General features: G+C 48.3%; 1 protein-coding gene across 1 annotated transcript in view; it reads right to left on the reverse strand.

Annotated features, from left to right (window-relative positions):
- The window catches only part of LOC132380724 (neural cell adhesion molecule L1-like), a 354,989-nt gene that overhangs the window by 10,826 nt on the left and 316,489 nt on the right, over window positions 1-27,674 (reverse strand). Inside the window, exons 19-28 of the mRNA XM_059949714.1 lie at window positions 27,481-27,551; window positions 26,490-26,712; window positions 26,258-26,373; window positions 19,348-19,531; window positions 17,327-17,449; window positions 14,085-14,261; window positions 12,194-12,313; window positions 10,642-10,803; window positions 5,524-5,655; window positions 328-400 (exon numbers count right to left, since the gene is read on the reverse strand). Coding sequence (XP_059805697.1) covers window positions 328-400; window positions 5,524-5,655; window positions 10,642-10,803; window positions 12,194-12,313; window positions 14,085-14,261; window positions 17,327-17,449; window positions 19,348-19,531; window positions 26,258-26,373; window positions 26,490-26,712; window positions 27,481-27,551 — 1,381 coding nt within the window. The remainder of the gene's footprint in view (window positions 1-327; window positions 401-5,523; window positions 5,656-10,641; window positions 10,804-12,193; window positions 12,314-14,084; window positions 14,262-17,326; window positions 17,450-19,347; window positions 19,532-26,257; window positions 26,374-26,489; window positions 26,713-27,480; window positions 27,552-27,674) is intronic.

A 27,674-nucleotide genomic window follows, 5' to 3' on the forward strand; every position in this document is an offset into this window, starting at 1 on the left:
CCTTCATTGATCTGATTTAAACTAGAGGAGACAGCGTGCGCATTAGTTCCACAGTCAGTGAGAGACAGAGCTGGAAACATCACCTCATCTCTGTTCACTGGGGCTGTGGGGAGTGGGACGTCACAAGACAGACTGGTGATGAACGGGGGGGGGGGCTGACAAGGGGTGGGACATGCAGACGAGGATCTGGGAGCAAGTGATCTACCCCTGTTGGTCATTATCATGTAGGCCACGGCTCTGTGGCAGAGCGCGGGCAGCCTGGCCATGGGCCATGAAGCACAGCTAGGAACTCTGGGGGGTGGTGCCTGGTGCTGCCCAGGGTCTCACCTGTATTCACCAAACGTCTCGTCCTTCATGGGCCGGGCCTCCGAGTCGACGTGAGCGTCTTCCTTATCCTTCACTGCAGGGCGCGGGGCAAAGAGAGAGGCAGGGTGAGTCAGCGAACCAGTTGGGGAGGGACATGAGGGGCTAGGCAGGTTGGGAGATGATGGGGAGGTAGGCGCCAGGTGATAAGAAGAGAGAATCCAAGTGGTATGGATGGACAGCTGGAGGGTGGTTGAGGGAGACAGATGGGAGTGAAAGGCTGACGAATTTAGAGGTGGCAGAGGCACAAAGGAAAAGGTTAAGATTGAAGGGAGAACAGAAAGTGGTGTGATAGAGAGTTAGAATTAATGGCGAAGAAAGATAAAGTGATAAGGAGAGCTCTGACAATGGTGAAAGAAAGACATGGTTGAGAGATATGGATAAAGATGGGAAGAGTGAGATAGAGAGAGGAGACGGAGAGGAATGGGGGGAAAATGATGAGGTGAAAGAGAGAGACTGACAGAGAGGGAAAGGGAGAAAGAAGTGGTGAGAGAGAGTGATGGGGAGTCAGAGAGGGATGGAGAGGGAGAGAGGGATGGGGAGAGGGAGAGAGGGATGGGGAGAGGGAGTGGGCTGGGGAGAGGGAGAGAGGGATGGGGAGAGGGAGCGAGGGATGTGGAGAGGGAGAGAGGGATGGGGAGAGGGATGGAGGAAGGGAGAGGGATGGAGGAAGGGAGAGAGGGATGGAGGAAGGGAGAGAGGGATGGAGGAAGGGAGAGAGGGATGGGGAGAGGGAGAGAGGGATGGAGAGAGGGATGGAGAGAGGGAGAGAGGGATAGGGAGAGGGAGAGAGATGGAGGAAGGGAGAGACATGGAGGAAGGGAGAGAGGGATGGGGAGAGGGAGAGGGATGGAGAGAGGGAGAGGGATGGAGAGAGGGATGGGGAGGGAGAGAGGGATGGGGAGAGGGAGAGAGGGATGGGGAGAGGGAGCGAGGAATGGGGAGAGGGAGAGGGATGGAGAGAGGGATGGGGAGAGGGAGTGGGCTGGGGAGAGGGAGAGAGGGATGGAGGAAGGGAGAGAGGGATGGGGAGAGGGAGAGAGGGATGGGGAGGGAGAGAGGGATGGGGAGGGAGAGGGGGACGGAGTGAGAGGGATGGGTTGGGAGAGGGAGAGAGGGACGGGGAGGGAGAGATATGGGGAAGAAGAGAGGGATGGGGAGGGAGTGGGATGGGGAGGGAAAGATGGATGGGGAAGAAGAGAGGGATGAGGAGGGAGTGGGATGGGGATGGAGAGGGGGATGGGGAGGGAGGAATGGGAGAGGGAGAGGGATGGGAAGGAGAGGGATGGGGAGAGGTATTTCATACTGTGCTGGATTAAAAATGCAAACCAATAATGAAATGTGTACATTGGTTGATAAGATTAAAGAAATTGATGGAATATTCAGTTACTCCAAATTTGGAGCTTATAAAAAGAGAGTTGAACTTCAGATGCAACATAGTTTGTTATTAACATCTCCCATTGAAAACCAGTTACTGAAAACTAAATCTCAATTTTATGTACATGGTGATAAATTGGGGAAATTATTGGCCAATCAATTGAAAACTGTTTCGGTTAAATGCTAGATTATTAAAGCTTGTAAACAGGATGGCAATTTTACAGTTGAGCATGATGAGATTAATAAATCCTTTTGAGAATTCTATACCTCTCTATATCAATCAGAATTCCCTGACGATACTACTACAGTGCATGAATTCTTAGGGAAATTGAATATCCTCAAACTATCATCTGATGAATGTTTACTATTAGATACACCGATTACAGAGGAAGAAATACAGAAAGCAATTTCTTTAATGAACTCTGGTACAGACGGATTTACAGTAGAATTTTTTTTAATGTTTTCCCGATTTACTCTCTCTTTGGTTAAGTGGAACTTTTAAAGGTGCCTTATTGATAGGTAAACTACCGCAATCCTTTTATAAAGCATCCATTTCCTTTATTATTAAAAAAGATAAAGACCCTACTGCATGAGCTTCATACAGACCAATAACTTTGTTGAATGTAGATTTTAAAACTCTCTCTAAAGTAATGGCAATTAGATTGGAAAAAGTGTTGCCAAAATTATTTCAGAAGATCAGAGAAGATTTATAAAAATTCGTTACTCATACTTTAATGTTAGGAGATTGTTGAATATTATATATAACTCCTCATCTAAAATTCCAGAATGTATTATTTCATTAGGTGCTGAGAAGGCATTTGACAGAATTGAATGGAAATACTTGTTTTATACACCTAAGAACTTTAATTTTAGTTCAAGGTTCATATCCTGGATTAAATTGATATATCACACTCCCTTGGCCTCTGTAGTCAGAGATCTCTCTTTTTTAGGCTTTTTAATGGTACTAGGCAGGGCTGCCCTTTAAGAGCTTTACTATTTGACATTGCTTTAGAACCCCTGGTAATTGCTTTTCGAGATTCACCAAATATATTTGGCATTATGTGGGGCATTGAAACACATAAGGTATCATTATATGCAGATGACTTGTTATTATATATTTCTCATTCAGAGAAATCCCTTCCTTCAGTAATATCATTACTTGCTCAATTTAGTAGCTTTTCTGGTTATAAATTAAATTTTGATGAGAGTGAGTTATTCCCATTAAATAAGCAAACTTTAATTTACAGTTTCCATTTAGATTGGCTACAGATTACTTTACTAATTACTAAGAAACATCAGGACCTATTTAAGGCTAATTTCTTACCTTTAATTGATCATATTAAATGCTTATTAACTAAATGGTCTCCAATGTCCTTATCATTAGTTGACTGAATCAATGCTATTAAGATGATAGTTTTACCTAAGCTTCTTTATTTATTTCAGGTTGTACCGATTTTTATTCCTAAATCTTTTTTGATATTATTGATTCCAAAATTTCTTCATATATATGGCAGGGTAAAAATCCAAGGTTGAGTAAGAAATATTAACAGAAATCCAAAAAGGATGATGGTTTGGCGATGCCGAACTTTAGATTTTATTATTGGGCAATTAATATCCGAAATTTAACCTTTTGGACCCAAAAGCTAGATAAAACCCAAAATCCAAAGTGGTTGAGTCTGTGAGTCTGTGCAACGGTTTTCATTGGCGTCTATTTTAGGGGCTTCGCTCCACTTTGCATTTTCTAAATTGAACAAATTACTAATCCAATAATTAAATATACAATATGAATTTGGCTTCAATTTTGTAAATTTTTTGATTTGAATAAATTTACCCGTTTTAGCCCTATTTTATTTAATTTTTTTTCAATCATCCTGAATTGATCAAGCCTTTCATCTTTGTAAAATGAAAGGAATAAACTGCTTTTGTGATTTATTTATGGATAACTGTTTTATGTCTTTTGAACAGTTATCTAATAAATACAATTTGCCTAGATCGTACTTTTTTACATATCTACAGATTAGAAATTTTTTGAATGTTATTTTGCCTACCTTTCCGATGGCAAATCAAGCTGAAATTATGGGAAAATTTTAAAGTTTAAATCCTTTACAAAAGAGTGTAATAGCAACTATCTACGATTTGATCATGAAAATTTCTTCAGGTATATCTGATAAAATAAAGAATGAATGGGAACGAGAACTTAGAGCAAGCATATCCATAGAAGAATGGGAAAAGATTCTTAAATTAGTTAACACTTCTTCAATGTGTGTTAGACATACTTTAATATAATTTAAAGTGGTTCATAGAACATATATGTCAAAAGACAAACTAGCCCGTTATTATTCCCATATAAATCCAAAGTGTGACAGATGTAACTCTGAGGTTGCTTCTTTAACCCATATGTTTTGGTCCTGCCCTCTTTTGAAAAAACCTTGGAAAGACTTCTTTGATATTGCTTTACAATTCTGTTTTACAACTCCATCCTATCACTGCAATTTTTGGATTACCAATGATTGATTCTAGTTATTTATCATCTTCAGCCTGCCGTTTGATAGCATTTGTTACGCTGATAGCCAGAAGATCCATTTCATTTAAATGGAAAGATTTTGAATGGTTCTCTCAAACTATAGCTTGTTTAAACCTAGAAACAATTAGGAGTGGCACAGTTAATTCCTCGATTAATTTTGAGGAAATTTGGGAGTCTTTTATTCAATATTTCCATACTTATGACTTCAGTTGATTTTTTTTTCATTTTCTGAATCCCTTTTCCTAATACTTAACCATTTATGGAAGGAGGAACGGAGTCAAGGACAGAATAATTATAATTAATAAATTATGGCAGCCCAGTTTTTCTTCCTTTTTTTGTTTTCTGTTTAGTTTAGGGATCTTCTGAACTTTTTCTTATTTCAATTATCAAGAGATCAGTGGACATGTCTGGATATGATATTTGGAACGTGTGTTTGTATGTGTTATAGCTGTTATTCTGTTCTCTTGATATTAGTATTGACATGTTCATTTAACTGATTATAATGCAATAAAAAGATTTGAAAAGAAAAGGAAATGGAGAAGGATGGGGAGGGACAGGATGGGGTGGGAGAGGGAGTGAGTGAGAGGGATGAGGAGGGAGAGGAGGATGGGGAAGGAGAGGGATGGGGAGGAAGATGGATGGGGAGGGAGAGAGGGGGTGATGGAGAGAGAGAGAGAGAGAGAGAGAGAGAGAGAGAGAGAGAGAGAGAGAGAGAGAGAGAGAGAGAGAGAGAGAGAGAGAGAGAGAGAGAGAGAGAGAGAGAGAGACCGAGAGAAGGCAACAGACAAAGGGACGGTAAGAGGGGGACAGGGATGGGGGCGCAGTGAGGGGGATGGAGAGAGGGTGAGATCGAGAGATAGAGAGAGAGAAGGATGGAGAGAGAGAGAAAAAGATGGAGAGAGAGGGACAAAGGGAGGGGGTCAGAGAGAGGGATGTGGAGGGAGAGAGGGGGATGGGGAGGGAGCGAGGGGGACGGGGAGGGAGCAAGGGGGACGGGGAGGGAGAGAGGGACTGGGAGGGAGAGGGATGCAGAAGGACGGGGACGGGGAGGGAGAGGGATAGGGATGGGGAGGGAGAGGGATGGGGGATGGAGAGAGGGGGATGGGGAGAGGGATGGGGAGGGAGAGTGGGATGGAGAAAGAGAGTGAGTGTGATTAAGAGGAAGACCATTGGGCTGAGAATGTTTGAGAGCGGGATGGAGTGATGGGGGACATGGGTGGGGGAGGACACGTGCCTGGACATTGAGAGGTGCTCCGTACCTGAGTACTTGCCTCCCTTGTTTCTCTTGATGAAGCAGACGATGAGCAGGATGAGGACGAGGAGGACGACGGCGCTGATCAGGCCGATGAACCAGCCCTGTGTGGCTATGCCATTGTTGAGCTCGTTTATGACTGGGAGTGTACAAAGAAGAACTTCAGACAACTGACCACACACCCACAACGAGCCCCAGACAACCTCACACAAGGTCAAGGTCAGGTTTTCTCTCATATTTACACGTTTGCACAAGTGCAAAGGAAAAGCGACTTGCAGCATCATTACAGGCACAGAGAATCACGTAGGCAGTAGAAATAATTAACAGAATCATGGAGTACCACAGCACAGAAACAAGCCCTTCAGCCCCTCTAGTCCACACCGAACAATTATTGTTCCTAGACCCATCGACATGCACCTGGACCACAGACCTCCAGGCACCTCTCATCCACGTACTTATCCAAACTTCTTTAAGTGTTGAAATCGAATTATTTTCAATAAACTGGCAAGGACTTTCAACAGTGAACTAACTTCCTTCATTCGATCGATATTTGGCACCAGAATGCGCAGTCCCCAGCCCACCCCTGGGTGTGTTGGTCGTTAATGGAAACAACACGTTTCACTGTATGTGTCCAGTTCTGGCTGGGCCATGTATATGCTGTCCGTGGACACGATAAGAAGAAGACTGTACATTTTTTTTGATGCAGAAATAAATTTGAATCTTGAATCTTTTATTTGGAGAGACAGCCCGAGCTGCACAATTAACCTTCTATCTTGCATGTCTGTGGGATGTGGGAGGAAACCCACACAGTCATAGGGAGAACCGACTTCTGGTCTCTCTGACTCCCGAGGAGACAGGTGTTGGAGTCGGTGTGGCGTGGCGTCCAAGCTGGGTTCGGTGCTGCCCCCAGTGTTCACTCCTCAGACGACAAGCTGTATTGTGTTCGACTGCAGATTTCTGCAAAATTCACGGACCCAGTCTTGGACTATATATTTTTTGTGCGACTGTATTTTACTGATATCTCACACATACTTGCTATCTTATATGTGTTATACGTGGTCTGTTGGTACTGTGTGTTGCACTGGGGACCCGGAGGAACGCTGTTGGGTTTGACTGTATTCATACATGGATGTTCCTGGCCCTTTTCCAGAATGTTGCTGTATCTACGCCCTTGGTGGCAGGTAGGCCGGTGCTGGTGAATGCGTTGGGCACCCGTTCTCCTCTGCAGCAGTGTCCGTACCATGCAGTGATGTCGCATGTTAAGATGCTCTCTACTGCGCATCTGTAGAATGACGAGTCCAGCTCTCTCCAGCCTCCTCAAAAAGCTGGTGAGCTTTGCTGGCTGTGTAGCATGTGTTCTGGGACCATGAGAGGTTGTGGGAGAGGTGCACTGCTGGAAAGAGGGATGTGAGCGGTGCCAGTTCCCTTGAAGCTGTCTTAGTGACACTGAGGAAGAGCTTATTTGGCCTGGCACCAGACCTCGAGCTCTTCCACCTCCTCTCTGTCAGCCATCTCATCGTTGTTGGTGATGAGCCCCACCACTGTTCTATTACCTGTGTACAGGCTGAAGATGGGCTGAACTGCCTCCCGTACCTGAGAAACAGACTCCAGAGGGGCTGAATGGGCTCCTGTGACCCTGCAACAGGCTCCAGGGAGGTCAAATGGCCTCCTGTTCCCATGTTAACAGATTCTATTTGGGCTGAATGACCTGCAGTTCCTGTGTAACAGGCTCCAGAGGGGCCAAACGGCCTCATCTTCCTGTATAACAGGGTTTAGAAGGGCCGATCAGCATCCTGCACCTGTGTAACAGAGTCCAGAGGGGCTGAGATGCCTCCACTCCCCATGTAGGGCTCAAGGAGGGCTGAATGGCCTCTTATCCCTGTGTAACAGGCTCAAGATGGGTAGAACAGCCTCCTGTACCTGAGTAACTGGCTCAAGAGAGGCCACGTAGCTTCACGTCCCTGTGAAGCCTCATTGACTAGTGGCAGATCACCAGGGCAGTTTAAAGTCCAATTCAGCAGAATTCTCTGGACACGTTCCTGCGTTCTCTGGACTTGAACAACATGAAAAGCTTTAAGCGCTTTCGATTTATACGACCCACCGGAGTGGGGCTACGGGGCTGCCTTTCAGAGTTATTGATCAGGCTTTTCCCCACTCAACTTACTTTCATTGTTTCACCCCTTCACCGTCAACCCAGCAACATGTTTGTATTAATGCCGTTCGTTGAAGACAGAGTGTGAAAAATTGCTTGGGCGGGAGGAGGCAGTCAGAGGCGGTGTCACCAGAATAACCGTGAAGCAGTTTTAATGGTTAGCTTGCTGCCCACCCCTCCACCCCACCATACATGCACACACATACACAGTACATGGACACATATGCATTCACACACATGCCACACCCTCACATGCACACAAGCATACACTCATGCATGAGGATATGGTGTACGTGTGTGCGGGAATTCAAAATGGCAGCACCATGCAGCTTGTGGTGGCCATTCCGCAACTGATATCTGTTATTTGTTAAGCAGGGTGCATGAGCAATCCTAATCTGATAAGAAACGGACGTGGGAGCACGGAGGAACATCTGGAAATCTCCAGGAAGGCCCTCTTCGTCGCTGCTGCTGCTGCTGTGAGGTCCGGGTCTCTGCTGGGAAGACCAGGCCCCCAGTCCTCCGGGTCACGTTGCCGGTGGCCGTTGGCGGGGCCGTCTTAATACGCTCGGCAGAGGATGGTGCTCGGAGAAGCTGCGCCGGAGGGGATGGTCGGAGGCTCGGAGGTTCGATGGACTTGGAGCCCGCTGTGGTCAGGGCGCTGGGGAGCTGTCTGCGAAGCTGGATCTGACGGAGCTCTCATTGTGTGCTGTGTCTGCGAGGCTGTGTCGGGCGGCACCGTGGAAGTCCACAGCGGGGGTATTCCCTTCTGCCGCCAGTGTGGGATGACGAGTCTGTCGGGACCCTGGGGACTTGTGGAAACTGTGTGGTGATTTCTTTCGAACTTATAGTCTTTTAACATCTTTGGACTATTTTTACTGTGCCCATGGTCTATTTTTTTTTTATCAATTATGCTATTGTTTGCACTATGTGTCTACCTATGTGCACATATATGGTAAGTGTGTGTGTGTGTGAGATTTTACTGCAGGATTCTGTAAAAGGTATGAGAATAAAGGGGGCCTTTTCTGGTTGGTTCCCGGTGACTAGTAATGTTCCGCAGGGGACAGCGTCGAGGTTGCCTCCTTTATGTTATGGATCACTCTCATGGATTTGGATGGTGGAATTGATGGCTTTGTGGCCAGGTTTGCAGACGATATGAAGGTGGGTGGAGGGGCAGGTAGTGTAATGGGAGCCTGCCGAAGGGCTTAGATTAGGAGAGAGGGCAAAGGAGAGGCAGACGCAATACACTACAGGCAAAAAGGGGTAGGCTATTTTCTAAACGGGGAGAAAATTCAGAAATCCGAGGTGCAAGGGGACTTGGGAGTCCTCGCGCAGGATTCATAATCAGAATCGGGTTTCATATCGGCAGTCAATATATGTTGTGAGATTTAGCTGTCTTTGCGGCAGCAGTGGAATTCAATACAATAGCAAACTAATCTGTGCATTACAGCAAGTACATAATGATTAAATAAGTAGTGCAAAAATAGAAATAAAGGAAGTAGTGAGGCAGTGTTCACGAGTTTAATGTCCATTTAGAAATTGGAAGGCAGAGGGGAAAAAGCTTTAGGGAGGATTCCCTAAAGGTTAACTTGCAGGTTGAGTCAGTGGTAAGGAAAGCAAATAGAATGTTAGCATTCATTTCGAGAGGACCTAGAATATAAAACAATTCTGAATGCACGCACCATCATGAGGGACAGTCAAGGTGAATGGTCGCAGAATGAGGTAGGGGAGTCCAAAACTAGAGAGCACAGGTTTAAGATGAGAGGGGAAAGATTTGAAAGGGACCTGAGAGGCAGTTTTCTCCTCATAAAGAGTGTGGTTGGTGCTTAAAGGACGTCTAGATAGATTCAGATTCATTTATCTACATTGAAACATACAGTGAAATGTGCTTTCTTGTGCCAGTCAAGGATCTGCTAGGGTTAGCCTACAAGTGTTCTCACACATTCCAGTGCCAACATAAAAACAACCAAAACAACCCAGCAAACAAGCCCCTTTTCCGTTTACCCACCTGCTCACACACCCAGACATGGTCTCAACTCCAGGGAGGGCAGAGCCTCCAGGTCTTGTTTAAAGGGATGTGGGCCAAGTGTGGACAAACAGACCTAACTCAGCAAAGCACCTTGTTTGACATGGTTCTGGGACCCCTGCTCTTTGTGAGGTATGCTGTGATTCACTTTGGAAAGTCGAATTTGAAGGCAGAGTACAGGGTTAATATTCTTAGCAATGTGGCGGAATAGTGGGATCTTGGGGTCTGCATCCATAGATCCTAAAAGTTGCAATGCAAGTTGATGGTGGAGTTAAGAAGGTACGTCTTCATGAGGTAATATCGCAGCTCTCTAAAATCCTGGCTAGTCCATAACTGGGATATTGTGTTCAGTTCTGGTGGCAATATAGGAAGGATGGGGATTTTTTAGGATGCTGCCTGGATAGAAAAGCATGTCTTATGAGGATAGGTTGAGCGAGCAAGGGCTTTTCTCTCTGGAGCGAAGGAGAATGAGAAGTGAATTGACAGAGGTATACGAGATGACAAGAAGCACAGAACAAGTGGATAACCATATAACAACGGTTATAGAGAAACATTCTTCCAGAGCCAAAATGGCTAATACGAGGGGGACATAATATTATTGGAGGAAAGTTTAGGGGAGTGTCAGAGGTAATTTTTTTTTACAGAGTGGTGTGTGGATGGGACATTAGAGACATTTAAAAGAATCTTAGGTAGGTACATGGATGATAGAAAAATGGAGAGCTTTGTGGGAGGGGAGGGTTAGATTGGTTGAAAGATCGGCACAAAACCATGGGCCGAACGGCTGGTACTGTTCTACGTTCTATGAATGAATTGGCCTGAAAGGACTATTTCTGTGCTGTACGACTCAATGAGAAGGAGTTTCACTCTGTGTCTGACTAGTGCCAACTGGTGCCTTGGGAGCATCTGACGCCGATGCATTATCGAGCACAAGGTCCCACCTGTAGACAAACCTGGCCCAAGGGTCTCCACCTCCTTGTCCCATACCAGGAGATTCTCAAACTGCCCGACTTGCCACAGCTTGATCCGATAGGGCGTCCCTGGCTTCAGTCCATCCAGCATGAAGAAGTTCTGCGTGGAGTTCACTGGCTTTGAGTCTTTCCAGTCATCCTTGGCTGCAAAACGAGAAACCAACAGTAAAGCCACGCAGCCTGAACCTGCAGAGTTGCCACCACCGCTAGATGTCACAATGATCCTGCAGTTCGGACGTTGAAGACGGAACACAAAAAGGATCCTGGATACTAATCCATAATATATCTGACAGGTATAAAACATGAGTCTCCGGGGTAGGTCACATTTCTCCTCCTCCAGAAGTACCTTTATTATCTCATATCAATAGTATTTTACTGCCTCCTAAGTGGGAACACAGTGCGATTTCTCAAATTAAAACAATAACTCTCCCTCCTCACCACCCCCTGCTATGCTGCGTGTTCTCTCTTCACCACCCCGCGGAATTCCTCCTTCACTCCTCCCCGCTGCCGTTTCTGAAGCTGGGCTACAGTAAATACTGTTCCACTACATTGCACCCAGAGGGCCAATTGTGCAGAGCAGATACAGGCTAGGACTTCATTCCCTGGAGTGCAGGGGAATGAGGGAGGATTTGAAAGAGGTATATAAAATTAAGAGGGGTATCATCATCATTATGCGCAGTGTCATATGACATGGGCGATCACGGTCTATGACCACGATTGTTCTTGACTAGTCTTCCTACAGAAGTGGTTTGCCATTGGCTTCTTCTGGGCAGCGTCTTTACGAGAGGGGTGACCCCGGCCGTTAACAACACTCTTCAGAGACTGTCTGCCTGGTATCAGTGGTCACATAACCAGCACTTGTGATCTGCACCAGCTGCTCGTACGACCCTCCCCCCACCTGCCCAATGGCTTCACGTGACCCTGATCGGGGGCTAAGCAGGTGCTACATCTTGCCCAAGGGTGACCTGCAGGCTAGCTGAGGGAAGGAACACCTTACACCTCCTTTGGTGGAGACATATCTCTACCCCACTACCCCTGATAATGATAATATAAAATTATGAGGGATTAGACAGGGTAAGTGCACACAGGATTTTTCCACTGGGACCAGGTGAGACCAGAACTAGAGGTCATGTTGGGGGGGGGGGGGAATGAAAGGTGAAATATTTAAAGGGAACTTCTTCACTCAGAGGATGGTGACAGTGTGGAACGAGCTGCCATCAGGAGAGGTGGGTGCGGGTTTGATTTCAACATTGAACAGAGGTTTGGATAAGTACATGGACAGGGGGTGAGGTGTATATGGAGGGTTACGATCCTGGTGCTGGTCAATAGACTAGGCAAAATAAAGCTCAGCATGGGCCAAAGGGACTGCTTCTGTAGTGCTCTGTGATTCTAAGTATGAAATAAAAACAAGAGGTTAGGTAGCACCCGTGGATCCAGGACGGGGTTGTTGGAGCGGTGAGCTGGCAGTCCTGCTCAGCACATTCCGACAGGGACTTGGGCTCCTTGTGCAGGCATCTGTGAGCCTCAAACTCACCGTCGTTGCTCATGTACTGAACTTGGAGCTCTGTGACCCGATGCCCCTCCAGGACAATCCAGGTGATGTTGGTGTGTGTGTCACCCACGGTGTAGTTGATGTTCTTCAGCACCCTGGGCTCTGTAACAGGTAGAAGAGAGTCAGTTCGACAGGCTGCACCGGATACGGCCCAGTCCACCACAGGCAAACCCTCCCCACCACTGAGCACATCTACCACAAGCTCCGCACACATCAGGAGACTTCCACTATCCGGGTCATGCTCTCTTCTTGCTACTACCACTGAGCAGGAGGCAGAGGAACCTTTGGCCCCACACCCCCAGCTTCAGGAACAGTTATTACCCTTCAACCATCAGGCTCCTGAACCAACCTGGATAACTTCACTCATCTCAACAGTGATGAAGAGTTTTGCCCCAAAACTTCGACTGCTTATTAATTTCCATAAACGCTGCCTGACGTGCCAAGTCCCCCCGAAGTGTGTGTTCCTCTGGACACCCAGCATCTGCAGATATGATTCCACAACCTAAAGACTCACTCTCAAGGACTGAGAACTGTGTCTGCTGGCCTATCTGTATTTCAGTCTAGCTTTCTGCACGGTCTGTCTTCCTTTGCACACTGATTGTTTCTCAGTCTCTGTGCATAGCTTTCCATTGATTCCACTGGAGTTCCCTGCTCTACTGTGAACACCACAAGAAAATGAACCTCAGGGTTGTATTTGGTGACGTGCATTAACTTTGATAATAAATTTACATTTGAACTTGAACCTTTTGAGCTGCTGTAGACAAAGTCCAAGTCCCTACCCAATCCTCCAGGGCACTGCAGGATGCACAGCTACTGGTAAACCCCTTCGTTCTCTTGCTCTTCCCCACAGCCCTGCTATCCTTGTCAATTCTCTATCTAATTAAGACCATATTACAGAAGAGTATAGGCTGACAAGGAGATGGTTGCAGATCACCGTTAATTTCTCTCAACAGCAAGTGTTCCCTCTATCTCGCCCTCCTGAAGTCCCACACAAACAGGTTCAGGAACATCTCTTCCCTCTTCTATCATCCATGCAAAAGGGGAAGAACGGTTCATGGACCGTTAAGAACTCTAATGGTGGAGAATCATTGACCACAGAACATAGAACACTGTAGCAACACAGTACAGGCCCTTCAGCCCACAATGCTGTGCCAGCTCCCAATCGAACCCTTCTTTCCCACATAGCCCTTCGTTTAACTTTCATCCATGTGCCTATGTAAGAATCTCATAAGCGTCCCTACTGTATTCTCCTCTACCAGCATGCTTGACAGCTGTTACACGCATCCACCTCTCTGTGTAAAGAACTTACCTCTGACATCTGCCCCTCTATACTTCTCTCCACTCACCTTAAAATTATGCCCGCTGTATTAACCATCTGGGAAGAGGTCTGGTTTCAATGTATGCCTCTGATCATCTTGTACTTCTCTATCAAGTCACCTCTCATCCTCCTTTGCTCCAAAGAGAAAAGCCCTAGCTTGCTCAATGTATCTTCATCAGACATGCTTTCCAATCCAGACAGCATTCTGCTAATCCTCCTCTGCTTCCTATAATGTGACCAGAAGTGAACACAGTACTCCAAGTGTGGTCTAACCAGGGATATATAGAGCTGTAACATTACCTCATTATTGTAGACCCCAAGATCCCTCTGTTCCTCCAAACTGCTAAAATCCTGCACTCTCCATCCTCTGCACCAGTTCTAAAGCTTCCACATAAGGTGAGCAAAACTAACACAACTGGTTAGTGCACGCACTGGAGAGGTTGAGAGGACCAAGCACAGCCAAATGAGACTAACTTGGATGGGAAGAACGGTGGTCAGTATGGACCAGCTGGGCCAGACGGCCAACTTCTGTGCTGCCCACCTCGATGTACTTACCTCCTTCCCGGCTGGTGAAAATACCCTTGTCAGTTGCCTTGCCCCTGCCCACAGAGGTCTGTCCCATCACGTAGAACTTGTAGAAGGAGTTGGGCTGGAGGTCTTGAACAGTGACCCTGGTGGTGGCTGGGGATGATACGATCTGCTCTCTCAGGGGGCCGCTAACCGTCCCATTGACTGTCCGGACAAAAGACATAAGATACGCTCTACGTCAGCACATAGGCGGCAAAGGAGGGCGATGGCTGAGCTGCCGTACTTTCTCCGAGTGAGTCCTCTGGCCAATACCCATTCCCACCTTTCCCTGCTCAAAGAAATCTCACCAGGGACATGAGTTAGACCACTAGGTCCCTCCATGCAGTCCCTGTGTCAGACAGAGTGAAGCTCCCTCCACACACTCCCGGGGTAAGACACAGAGTGAAACTCCCTCCACTCCGTCCCATCACAAACTCCCGGGGTCAGACACAGAGTGAATCTCCCTCCACACTGTCCCATCACACACTCCCGGGGTCAGACACAGAGTGAAACTCCCTCCACACCATCCCATCACACATTCCCGGGGTCAGACACAGAGTGAAGCTCCCTCCACACACTCCCGGGGTAAGACACAGAGTGAAACTCCCTCCACTCCGTCCCATCACACACTCCCGGGGTCAGACACAGTGAAACTCCCTCCACACCGTCCCATCACACACTCCCGGGGTCAGACACAGTGAAAATCCCTCCACACCGTCCCTTCACATACTCCAGGGGTCAGACACAGAGTGAATCTCCCTCCACACCGTCCCATCACACACTCCAGGGGTCAGACACAGAGTGAATCTCCCTCCACACCGTCCCATCACACACTCCCGGGGTCAGACACAGAGTGAATCTCCCTCCACACCGTCCCATCACACACTCCCGGGGTCAGACACAGAGTGAAACTCCCTCCACACCGTCCCATCACAGACTCCTGGGGTCAGACACAGAGTGAATCTCCCTCCACACCGTCCCATCACACACTCCCGGGGTCAGACACAGTGAAAATCCCTCCACACCGTCCCTTCACACACTCCAGGGGTCAGACACAGAGTGAATCTCCCTCCACACCGTCCCATCACACACTCCCGGGGTCAGACACAGAGTGAAACTCCCTCCACACCGTCCCATCACAGACTCCTGGGGTCAGACACAGAGTGAATCTCCCTCCACACCGTCCCATCACACACTCCCGGGGTCAGACACAGTGAAAATCCCTCCACACCGTCCCTTCACACACTCCAGGGGTCAGACACAGAGTGAATCTCCCTCCACACCGTCCCATCACACACTCCAGGGGTCAGACACAGAGTGAATCTCCCTCCACACCGTCCCATCACACACTCCCGGGGTCAGACACAGAGTGAATCTCCCTCCACACCGTCCCATCACACACTCCCGGGGTCAGACACAGAGTGAAACTCCCTCCACACCGTCCCATCACAGACTCCTGGGGTCAGACACAGAGTGAATCTCCCTCCACACCGTCCCATCTCACACACCCGGGGTCAGACACAGGGTGAATCTCCCTCCACACCGTCCCATCACACACTCCCGGGGTCAGACACAGTGAAACCCCCTCCACTAGTCCCATCACACACTCCCAGGGTCAGACAAAGTGAAGCTCCCATCACACACTCCCGGGGTCAGACACAGGGTGAATCTCCCTCCACACCGTCCCATCACACACTCCCGGGGTCAGACACAGAGTGAAGCTCCCTCCACACCGTCCCATTACACACTCCCGGGGTCAGACACAGAGTGAAGCTCCCATCACACACTCCCGGGGTCAGACACAGGGTGAACCTCCCTCCACTCTGTCCCATCACACACTCCCGGGGTCAGACACAGAGTGAATCTCCCTCCACACCGTCCCATCACACACTCCCGGGGTCAGACACAGAGTGAATCTCCCTCCTCCACACTGTCCCATCACACACTCCCGGGGTCAGACACAGAGTGAATCTCCCTCCTCCACACTGTCCCATCACACACTCCCGGGGTCAGACACAGAGTGAATCTCCCTCCTCCACACCGTCCCATCACACACTCCCGGGGTCAGACACAGAGTGAAGCTCCCTCCACACCGTCCCATTACACACTCCCGGGGTCAGACACAGAGTGAAGCTCCCATCACACACTCCCGGGGTCAGACACAGGGTGAACCTCCCTCCACTCTGTCCCATCACACACTCCCGGGGTCAGACACAGAGTGAATCTCCCTCCACACCGTCCCATCACACACTCCCGGGGTCAGACACAGAGTGACTCTCCCCATCACACACTCCCGGGGTCAGACACAGAGTGAATCTCCCTCCTCCACACCGTCCCATCACACACTCCTGGGGTCAGACACAGAGTGAAACTCCCTCCACACCGTCCCATCACAGACTCCTGGGGTCAGACACAGAGTGAATCTCCCTCCACACCGTCCCATCACACACACCCGGGGTCAGACACAGGGTGAATCTCCCTCCACTCTGTCCCATCACACACTCCCGGGGTCGGACACAGAATGAATCTCCCTCCACACTGTCCCATCACACACTCCCGGGGTCAGACACAGTGAAACCCCCTCCACTAGTCCCATCACACACTCCCAGGGTCAGACACAGTGAAGCTCCCATCACACACTCCCGGGGTCAGACACAGGGTGAATCTCCCTCCACACCGTCCCATCACACACTCCCGGGGTCAGACACAGAGTGAAGCTCCCTCCACACCGTCCCATTACACACTCCCGGGGTCAGACACAGAGTGAAGCTCCCATCACACACTCCCGGGGTCAGACACAGAGTGAATCTCCCTCCACACCGTCCCATCACACACTCCCGGGGTCAGACACAGAGTGACTCTCCCTCCACACCTTCCCATCACACACTCCCGGGGTCAGACACAGAGTGAATCTCCCTCCTCCACACTGTCCCATCACACACTCCCGGGGTCAGACACAGAGTGAATCTCCCTCCTCCACACTGTCCCATCAGACACTCCCGGGGTCAGACACAGAGTGAATCTCCCTCCTCCACACTGTCCCATCACACACTCCCGGGGTCAGACACAGAGTGACTCTCCCTCCACACCTTCCCATCACACACTCCCGGGGTCAGACACAGAGTGAATCTCCCTCCTCCACACCGTCCCATCACACACTCCCGGGGTCAGACACAGAGTGAAGCTCCCTCTAGCTCTGGCAGGTATGACAGGCCTACACCGTTACTTACTCTGCTGATACTGCAGCACGTATCCAGTGATGATCCCGTTGGGATGTTGGGGTGGGCTCCAGGAAACAGCAACCTCCGTGTTCTTCAGTAACTCCAGGTGCACCCTGGTGGGCTTACTGGGAACTGAGTGTGGGAGAAACAGAGGGTGAACAGGTCACAGGTACTGAAAGAAAGGTGGGGGGAGAGTTAGAGAGAGTGAAAGGAGTCAGAGTTCTACAAACAGAGACGAAGATAGGGACGAAGAAAGGGGGAAGAGAGAGGGAAGAGTTGAGGGTGGAGATGGAAGGGGAGGGGCTAGGGGAGGCTGGAGGGTGGATGGGGAGGGAGAGGAGAGAGAGAGGGGAAGGAGGGATGGAGGGGAGGATGGAGAGGGATGGAGAGAGGGGAAGGAGGATGGAGGGAGGTGAGGGAGGATGGTGAGAGGGGAGGGAGGATGGAGAGAGGGGAGGGAGGATGGAGAGAGGGGAGGGAGGATGGAGAGAGGGGAGGGAGGTTGGAGGGAGGGTTAGAGCGAGGGGTGCAGGAGGAGAGAGGAGAAGGAGGGGAAGAGAGAGGGAGGGAAGAATGAAGACAAAGTGAAAGAACAAACAGTGACAGTGATGATCGGGGAAGGCAGAAGGGACCATAAAGCAAATAAAGAGTGGCATTTAGAAGTAGAAAGAATGCCAGAGCAAGACAAATAAAGAGCAAGTGAGCAAAGAGAAACAATAAAACATCTGTAATCGTAAATTTGTGGAAGATTAATCAAACGGGAATGAGATGGGGATTTCAAATTAAAATCCAGATTTCACGAGAAGCCTTTATGACTTTCACATGGTGGTTTAAATAGGATTCGGATTGCCTGCTGTGTTGGAAGTTGTCCGTAATGGCTCGGGAGAGGAATTAATAAATATTAAAGCAGCAGGGAAGCAGTCAACTTCAGATCCCAGTGCTAGATGACTGGAAAGAAGTTACCAGTTAAAGCTGAGATACATCCTAGGATACGGTGGAACACGTCATCAGTGGGTCATTGGGCGTTTCGGAGCTTTCAAAAGCAGACATCCTCGCCCAGGCGACCCAGCCAGGGTTGATCAGGCCCTGGTTTGTGCCCCAGCAGCACTGGTCCACGGGTCACACCTCCTGATCCACAGCCACCTGGAGGCTCGTCCAGCGGCCTCTGTAAGGGTCCTGAAGCCTCTTTTATTTGCAGCCCCAAAACACCAAAGGCAGAGTAGCTTCCACAAACCAAACAGTCAGCAAAACCTCTACACCCCACCTCGATACGCTCGCACTGTGCTCTCCACCCCTCTCTGCGTTTCTGGCCCTGCTCTACCAGCTCCTCGGATTTGGCCTTCTAGGTGCTCAAATGCCAGAACAGTACTGAAGAGGGCCACCTATCAGTTAGCATGACGCCACTACAGATCGGGGCGTCAGAGTTCAGAGTTCAGCTCCAACATCATCTGTACGTTCCTCCCTGTGAAGGTGTGCAATTCCTCTGCGTGCTCCGGTTTCCTCTCACAGGTTAATAGGTCATCCTGTGACTAGGCTAGGGTTAAATAGATGGCTGCTGGGTGGTGGGGCTCATTGGGCCGGAACAGCCAGTTCTGCAATACATCTCCAAATAAAAATATAAAAATCTCTTGCAGGCTGCCACCAGCATGACCCTCGCTGAGTTAACTTGACGCAAAACGACAAATTTCACGGCATGTTTTGATGCACATGTGACAAATAGAGCTGATCTCTCCCATGTAACACACAAAATACTGGAGGAACTCAGCAGGGTCAGGCAGCATCTGTGGAGAGGAATAAACAGTCGACATTTTGTGCCGAGATCCTTCGTTAGGACTCGGCCTGAAACATCAACAGTTTATTCCTCTCCATTGATGCTGCCTGACCCTGCTGAGTTCTTCCAGTATTTTGTGTGTGGGTTACTCTGGGTTTCAAACATCTGCAGAACCTTTTGTGTGTATCATCTCTTAATCTTCTGGATGGGAGCTAGCACAATACTGGAGACATGTGAGCAGGGAGGGAACTGCCCTTACCTCCCTCAAGGGTGGTGAACTGGTGGGGAGGTTCAGTCTCAGGAGAGTCTCCCTTGCCGTTGAACACCTTCACCACAAGATTGTACTTGGTGTAGGGCTTGAGGTTCTCGATGAGAGTGTGGTTATGGTCACCGTGGACAATCTGCTGGTGACGCTCTGCACTGTGGTGTTTCCAGTAGATGACCTGCATCATGCGAGAGGGTGAGAAATCAGAATCACTGACATATGTCATGAAATCTCTTGTTTTGCAACAGCAGTCCAGTGCAATATATAAATTACAGTTAAAGAAATAGTGCAAAAAGAGAGCAAAGATAGTAAGGTAGTGTTCATAGGTTCATTGGCCATCTAGCATAAGCCAAACTTTAAGTGGGTCCTCAGGATCCTGTTCCTCTTCCCCGGTGGTAGCAATGAGTGCATGCCTTGGGTGGTGGGGTCCTTAATGACGGAGGCATCACCTTTTGAAGATATCCTCAGTGGTGGAGGGACTGTGCCCCCCCCATGATGGAGTTGGCTGAGACTACAGCCCTCCTCAGCACTTTCTGATCCTGTGCAGTGGCCCCTCCGTACCAGACAGTGATGCAACCTGTTAGGATTCTCTCCACGAGAGTTCTAAAGACATTTGTCTTTGGTGACATACCAAATCTCCTCAAGCTCCAAATGGAATATAGCCGCTGCATCATTATGTTGCTCCCAGGATAGGTCCCCAGAGTGTGTGAGTAAGCATTGGCTTTACATAGGTTTGTACCTCGACTTGCTGATGAACATTTCTCAGCCTCTGCTGACTGCTGCCCTCTTCTTTCACCTCCACACCTCCTGATACCTGTCAACTCAATAACTCAAACTTTGCACCACGACAGTGTAGGGAAGTGTATGGTCATGCACTTTGGTAGAAAGAATAAAAGGGTAGACAATTTTCTACAGATGGAAGTAAGTAAGGTGCAAAGGGACTTGGCACTTGTGCAAGATCCCCAAAAGTTTAACTTATAGGTTGAGCTGGTGGTAATGAAGGCAAATGCAATGTTAGCATTCATTTTGCAAGCACTACAATAAAGAAGCAAGGATGTAGAGCTGGGGTTTTATTAGGCACTGGTCAGACCATGTTTGAATACTGAAAACAGTTTTGGACCCCTTATCTAAAGAAGAATATGCTGCGTTTGGACAAGGTCCAGAGGATCCTTCCAATAGTGGGCAAATCCAGGACCAGAGGTACATTAGTCTGAAATCCCGCACAGCTACTTCCCGTCAACCATTCTGTTCTTGAACCAACTAGCAAATCCTTATTTCTATAGTTAACAATATCATGAATAGTTTATGAATATCATAAATCCTGGTTATGTGACCACTGACACCAGGCAGACAATCTCTGAAGAGTATTGACAATAGATGGGGTCACCTGTCTTGTAAAGACACTGCCCAGAAGAAGGCAATGGCAAACCACTTCTGTAGAAAGATTTGTTATGAGTAATTACGATCATGGGAAGACCAGGATCACCTACGTTGTACAACATGGTACATAAAGGAAAGAAAGAATTCGCATTAAAATAAACGTTTTTTGTTCTAATTGTAAAAACTGTATATGATTGTTTATCCTGTGAATGCTGCTTACCTGTTGCTATTTGGCTTTGAGGCTGCAAGTTTTTTTTATTGTACCTGTGGAGTCATAGGGCACTATAGCTTAGAAACAGGCCCTTTGGCCCATCTAGTCCATGCCAAACTGTTAATCTGCCTCGACCGTATTACAGCTCGGGACATCTGAGTTCGGAGTTCATTTCTGGCTTCGTTGGTATTGAGTCTGTAACATCCTCCCTGTGGAACGTGTGGGTTTTTCCCCGGGCATTCTGGTTTTCTCCCACAGTCCAAAGACGTACTGGTTAGTAGGTTAACTGGCCATTGTAAATTGATCCCTGATTAGGCTGGGGTTAAGTTGGGGGGGAGGGGGGAGTGGTTGCTGGGCAGCACATCTCAAAAGGCTGGACGGTGGGGAGTCGGGGGAGAGATTGATAAATAGGCGCCTCAGAGGCTGGTGATGAAACCTATCAGCTCCTGCCCGAGAAGCAACTTGGATCTGCTCCAATTTGCCTATTGGAGCAACAGGTCCGCAGGAGATACCATTTCATTAGCTCTTCACTCAACCCTGGAATTTCTGAGCTTTACTAACTACAGCTTGGCATTCAATACTATTATCCCTTCAAAACTAATCGACAAGCTTGGCCTCAATACCTCCCTGTGCAATCGGATCCTCAATTTCCTCACTTGCAGACCCCAGTCAGTTTGGATAGGCAATGACATCTCCTCCACAATCTCCACCAGCACAGGTGCGCCACAAGGCTGTGTGCTTTGCCCCCTGCTCTACCCACTTTACATTTATGACTATGTGGCAAAGCACAGCCCCAATGCCACTTTCACGTTTGCTGACGACAACACTGGCATCGGCCGAGTCAAAGGTTACTGGGGTCCTGTCGGAGACTGTGATCTACAGCTGCAGCTCAAACTATGGTTCTTCACAGTTCTCATTCTTGCCACGCAGCTTGGCATTTCCCTATCTCTGGGAGCGGTGAGGCAAACGTGCGTCTTTGGGGTGCATGCCAATGTCGTCTGCTGTTGGAAGAAGGCTCCTGCACTCGAGTGACTCTCTCTCCGACTGACAGCCTGTCAGTCCTCGTGTCCGGAGGCTTGGAGAGTCACTGTAACATCGAAACAGTGAGCTGCTGGTTTGTTGCAGGAGTGGCCTCTCTCTCCCTTGCTAGTGATGGAGAGCCCGTCTGGGATACCGAAGTAGTTTTTTGATGAATTTCAGATCATTGTCCCTTTGGAGGTCTCATTATTGCTGGCACAGTGGGGGGTGGGGAGGAAGGGATTGGTACTTATGCTGGAGTAAATGGGGAGAGGGGAGGGAAGGGTTGATGGTTTTGTTGCTGCTTGTGTGGTGGGAGGGGGGCTTTGGGGTCCTGACATTCATCCTTTGGGTTTTTTCCTGCTTTGTGGATGTCTGTGAAGAGTAAGGATTTCAGGTTGTACACTGTATACAATTTCTGATATTAATCGAACCAGTGAAAGGTGGTGACAAATCAGCATATAGGAGGGAGAATGAAGATCTGGCTGAGTGGTGTCTCAACAACAACCTCTCACTCAATGTCAGCAAGACCAACGAGCTGATTATTGACTTCAGGAGGAGGAGACCAGAGGTCCACGGGCCAGTCCTCACAGGAGGATCAGAGGTGAAAAGGGTCAGCAACTTAATGTTACATTTCAGAGGACCTGTCTCAGGCCCAGCATGTAAGTATAATTATGAAGAAAGTACGCCAGAGTCTCTACCTCCTTAGAAGTTTGTGAAGTTTTAGCATGACATCTAAAACTTTGACTAGCTTCTGTAATATGTGGTGAGAGTATATTGGCCATGGTTGCTTCACGGCCTGGTATGGAAACATAAATTTACCTTCGACAGAAAACCCTACAAAAAGTAGTGAATACGGCCCAGTCCGTCTTGGGTAAATTCCTCCCCATTACTGAGCACACCTGCACAGAGCACGGTCGCAAAAAAGCAATACCCATTGTCAGGGACCCCCACCACTCAGTCTGTGCTCTCTTCTCGCTGCTGCCATCAGGAAGAAGGCAGAGAAGCCTCAGGATTCACAGCACCAGGTTCAGGAACAGTTATTAGTCCTCAACCATCAGGCTCTTGAAACAGAGGGGATAACTTCACTCGCCCCATCACTACACTGTTCTCACACTCATGGACTCACTTTTAAGTACATAATATTCTTGATTTTTATTGCTTGCTTCTTATTTATTTATCTATTTGTTTATGTGTTTGTTTGTTTATTTATTTATTTATTATTTCTTTTGTATTCGCACAGTTTGTTTTCTTTTGCACTCTGGTCTGCCCTGTTGAGTGCAGTGTTTCATTGATACTATGATGGTTCTTTGATTTACTCTTAAGCCCGCAAAAAATTAATCTCAGTTTTGATAAGGTGATATACTTAGATAATAAATTTACTTTGAAACGTAACCCTCCCATCCAGATACTCCTCTTAAATGTTGCAATCACTCCCACATCCACCACTTCCATTGGCAGCTCATTCCACACACTAGGTGAAGAAGATTCCCCACAGGTTCTTCTGCACATCACAGTAAACTCGATGTTGACTGAAGTTCCACACCTCAAGGTTCAATGATAGCTCCTTCCCCACTGCCACCAGGTTCCTGAACCCGCTTGAAACCCCTTAACACCACCTTCTTCTCTGGCTACATCCACACTAGACCAGATAATTTTGAAAACCCCGGTTTCGCGTAAAAACAATAGGCGTCCACACTATGCGATTTTGAAAATATCTCTATCCACATTGAAACGGAGACTTCAGCGAATCTCCTCCTACTGGGCATGCGCAGGACACATCTACCGAAAACAAGAGACATGTTTGGTGTTGAATCTCGCTGTGAAAGTGTGAGTTTGTGTAGTTACAGACTAGAAAAACGTAAAGCAACGGACAGCCATTGGCTCTCGCACAGGAGAACTTAAGAGTAAAATAACAAATACTGGAGTGTACGGAGTCAACCGACAGGGAATTCATGGACTGTATAACCCCACTGATGACGAACATTGAAAAACTGACTAACTCTGTTGCATTAATAAAGCACCTTGTTAAGTGTATAAAACATGTCTGCGTCAGTGTTATCTTGTATTTCCGTACAATGTTACATTAGGTTGTTACACATCTATTGTCAGAGAAGTACTTACATAAATAGGTAAACCACCTTCATACGAGCAAGGACAGAAAACAGGGCAAAGTGAGTACAGTATACTTATTTATTCAGTAAGTTATGGGTCAAAGTATTTGGTGAGTCCATTTCTAACCCTTCAGGCTTCAGTCTCATTGCCGTCTGTTCTGAAATTGTTGGTTCAAGAAAACAAAGAAATAGCGCGCTGCCGTCTGACAGCGTTTTTGGAAGTCTCCAGTTACCTCGTCCACACTGATCTGCCCCAGCAGCGTTTTCAAAAATACCCACCCTGGAAAGCGTTTATGAAAAGCTCCGGATTCGGGGGACGAAAACACCGTTTCAATGTGGACGGAGGGTAAAAACGAAGAGAAAAAGCTTTGGATATGGATTTATCCGGCGTGGTGTCGATGTAGCCTCTCTTTCTATCTTGCACAAGTGCCGTCATTTATTTTGCATGAGTGAATAATGTATAATTCATGTTAATTTAAATTAATTTCTGTTTGCTCCAATCTTGTAATGAACTATGCTGCTGCTGAATAAAGAATCGAGTTTATTATCACTGATATATCAAGTTAAGTTTATTGCTATTTAACGATATACATGTATACCGTCAGACGAGACGAAGTTTCTCCAGACCAGGGTGTAAAGCACAGTAGTGCGCATAACACACGATAACCTGGGAATTAAATCTACAAATAAATTAGGCACAGATAAACAAAGTAAAGTGCATAAATTAAATATTGTAAGGCGCAGAACAGATTAACTGGTGATGCTTTGAATGAGATGCGGTAAGGAATTCTAAAGCCTACTGGCCTGAGGGAAGATGCTGTTTCCCATCCTGACTGTTTTTGTCTTTATGCATCGGTGCCTCCTGCCTGATGGTAGAATGTCAAAGAGGATGCTGGATGGACCGGTGAGATAAATACTACGGACTCTGCGTCACAGCACTCCTGATAAATGTCCCTGATGGGTGGTAAACAGACCCCTAAGGTCCTCTTGGCCATTCCCACAGTCCTTTGTAGGGATGCTCTGCTGCTCCCATACCAGATGCAGTTTGTTAGGACTGCTCCTGTTAAAGTCGGTTAAAACTGGGGGGGGGGGGGGGGAGCCTTGTTACCTCAATCTCCTTAGGAAGTAGAGGTCCTGCCTTCTTGTTCAGAGACCAGATGAGGTTGTCCGTGATGTGAACTCCCAGGAACTTGCTGCACTTAACTGTCCCTGGGGAGGAGCCATGTATGGGCAGAAGGGGATGGATTGTCTGCATCTTCTGCACATGTGCCGTGAACTTCTGCGTTGTGCGTATGTCGTGAGATTTGTTGTTTTGCAGCAGTAGTATAAGCAATATATAAAAATGACTATAAATCAGGGGTTCCCAACCTGGCATCCACGGGCCTGTCATTTAATGGTAGGGGTCCTGGCTTAAGAAGTGTTGGGAACCCCTGCTTTCAATTAATCCTGGTGAAGGGTCTTGGTCCAGAGCATTGACTGTTTATTCCTCTCCGTAGATGCTGCCTGAACTGCCGAGTTCCTACAGCATTATGTGTGTGTTACTCTGGATATCCAGCATCCGCAAGTAAGTAGTTCTAAAAGTGAGTAAAAGTAGTGAGGTATTGTTCAATGGTTTGTGGACCGTTCAGGAACCTGATGGTGGAGGGGGAGAAGCTATTCCTAAAACAGGTCGGGTTCAGGCCCTGAGAGTATCGAAGTGACTGAACCCGATGTTTGGATGACAACTTGAAAAGGCGAGGGCCCGGCCAGTTCAGCTCACTGCTCCCCGTCGTTTACTCTGCTCTGTGCTGAACGATGGGTCTCGGACTCTCTTCATGGGCTTCAGTCCAGAGCTATATTTGCTTGCATTTATTATTTGCACGATTTGTTTCATTGTCTCTGCACATCGGGATTTTGTTGGTCTTATTTTTTTAATGGGTTATTTTGGTTTCTTTGTTTTGTGGCTGCCTGCAAGGAGACGAAACTCAAGGTTGTACGAGGTATACATACTTTGTTAATAAATGTAATTTGATCTTTGAGTGTGTGTCTTCAGACTTCTGTAGCAAATTGTCATGGTCTTTGTAATCCGTTCAAAATGTGCCCGCGGCAACAATGAACACATTTGTGAACGGAGAATCGGCATTGTGAGCAGTCGCAGGCCAGGGGCATGAGGGAGAGGGAAGAGGAGGTAGCCGATACCTACCTTATACCCTTGAAGGTGCCCACGAAGTGACTCTTCACTGACTCGAGCCCACTTTACTCTGACGGATGATGAGCTTATGTTAACCATGGACACCGACTCTGGGCTCTGCAGAGGATCTGGAGGGGGAGGAACAGTTTTAAAACCCAGTAAGATTCCACACGGCTTGGGAGCACCAAACTCCCCAAAACTCCTCCCTCTCCCCTCCCCCAAGCTGTACTTGCCCCCGACTTACAGTTCTCGCCTGAATAGCCGATGACGGTGCTGGGCTCTGGGCCTGATCCCTCCTGGTTGTAGGACTGCACTTGTATCTGGTAGGGTACAAAGGTGGGGGTCGCGTTGACTACGTAGGGAGGGTTATCCACCACCAACTCTTTCCACTCATCGGCCACTCCCAGCTGTCGCCACTTCACAACATAATGCAGGCCGGGGGCATTCTGGTCCAGCCCCTTCAGAACCTGAACACAACGCCAGCTCTGAGTTAGAACGCTGTCCTGGCTTTTAAAGAACGACTCTCCGGTCAAGTAGGCAATGCAGCTAACTGTGATGAGGGGGGAGCACTGGGCTGCAGGAGGGGCAGAGAGGAGGGAACGTCGTGCTGTGGGAGGGATGGAGAGGAGGGTGGGGCGGAGAGGCGGGTGGGGCGGAAAGCAGAGAGAGTCGTGCAGTGGGAATGGTGGTGAGAAAGGGGCACTGGGCTGCAGGGGGGCGGAGAGGAGGGAGCATCGCGCTGTAGGAGGGAGGGGCGGAAAGGAGAGAGAGTCGTGCAGTGGGAATGCTAGTGAGAAAGGGGCACTGGGCTGCGGGGGGGCGAAGAGGAGGGAATGTCGCGCTGTGGGAGGGATGGAGATAAGGGTGGGGTAGAAAGGAGAGAGAGTCGCAGTGGGAATGGTGGTGAGAAAGGGGCACTGGGCTGCGGGAGGGGCGGAGAGGAGGGAGTGTCGTGCTGTGGGAGGGGCGGAGAGGAGGGAGTGCCGCACTGAGCGAGAGGTGGGGAGGAGGGTTGCCACACTGAGTTAGGGGCAGTGAGGCAAGATTACTCTTTGAGCAAGGGGCAGCGAGGAGGGAGTGCAGGGCAGCCCAATGCAATCTGTGTGGCATCCTGCCTCTCATTGTGAGCTGTGGTTATCTGAGACACAAGGAGGGAGCAGGCTGCCATGGAAAACCGGGGCAGTCATAAAACCGACCTTCCCCAGCTGGGTGCGTGGGCTCCAGCCACCACGTACCTGCCACGAGATGATCATGTTGCTGGGAAGAGATCCTTCTCCTTTCACTCCCTCTGGATTCTTGTCTGGGACTGGACATTGGAAATAAATAGAGGTTAGTGGATCCCATCAGTCACACGGGGTTTCAGGACAATGCCCTCTGATCATAGAGCTTTTCCTAGATGCTGCCTGGCTTGCTGCGTTCCTCCAGCATT

This window comes from Hypanus sabinus, chromosome 24, assembly GCF_030144855.1.
Source record: "Hypanus sabinus isolate sHypSab1 chromosome 24, sHypSab1.hap1, whole genome shotgun sequence".
In the NCBI taxonomy this organism is placed as follows: domain Eukaryota; kingdom Metazoa; phylum Chordata; class Chondrichthyes; order Myliobatiformes; family Dasyatidae; genus Hypanus; species Hypanus sabinus.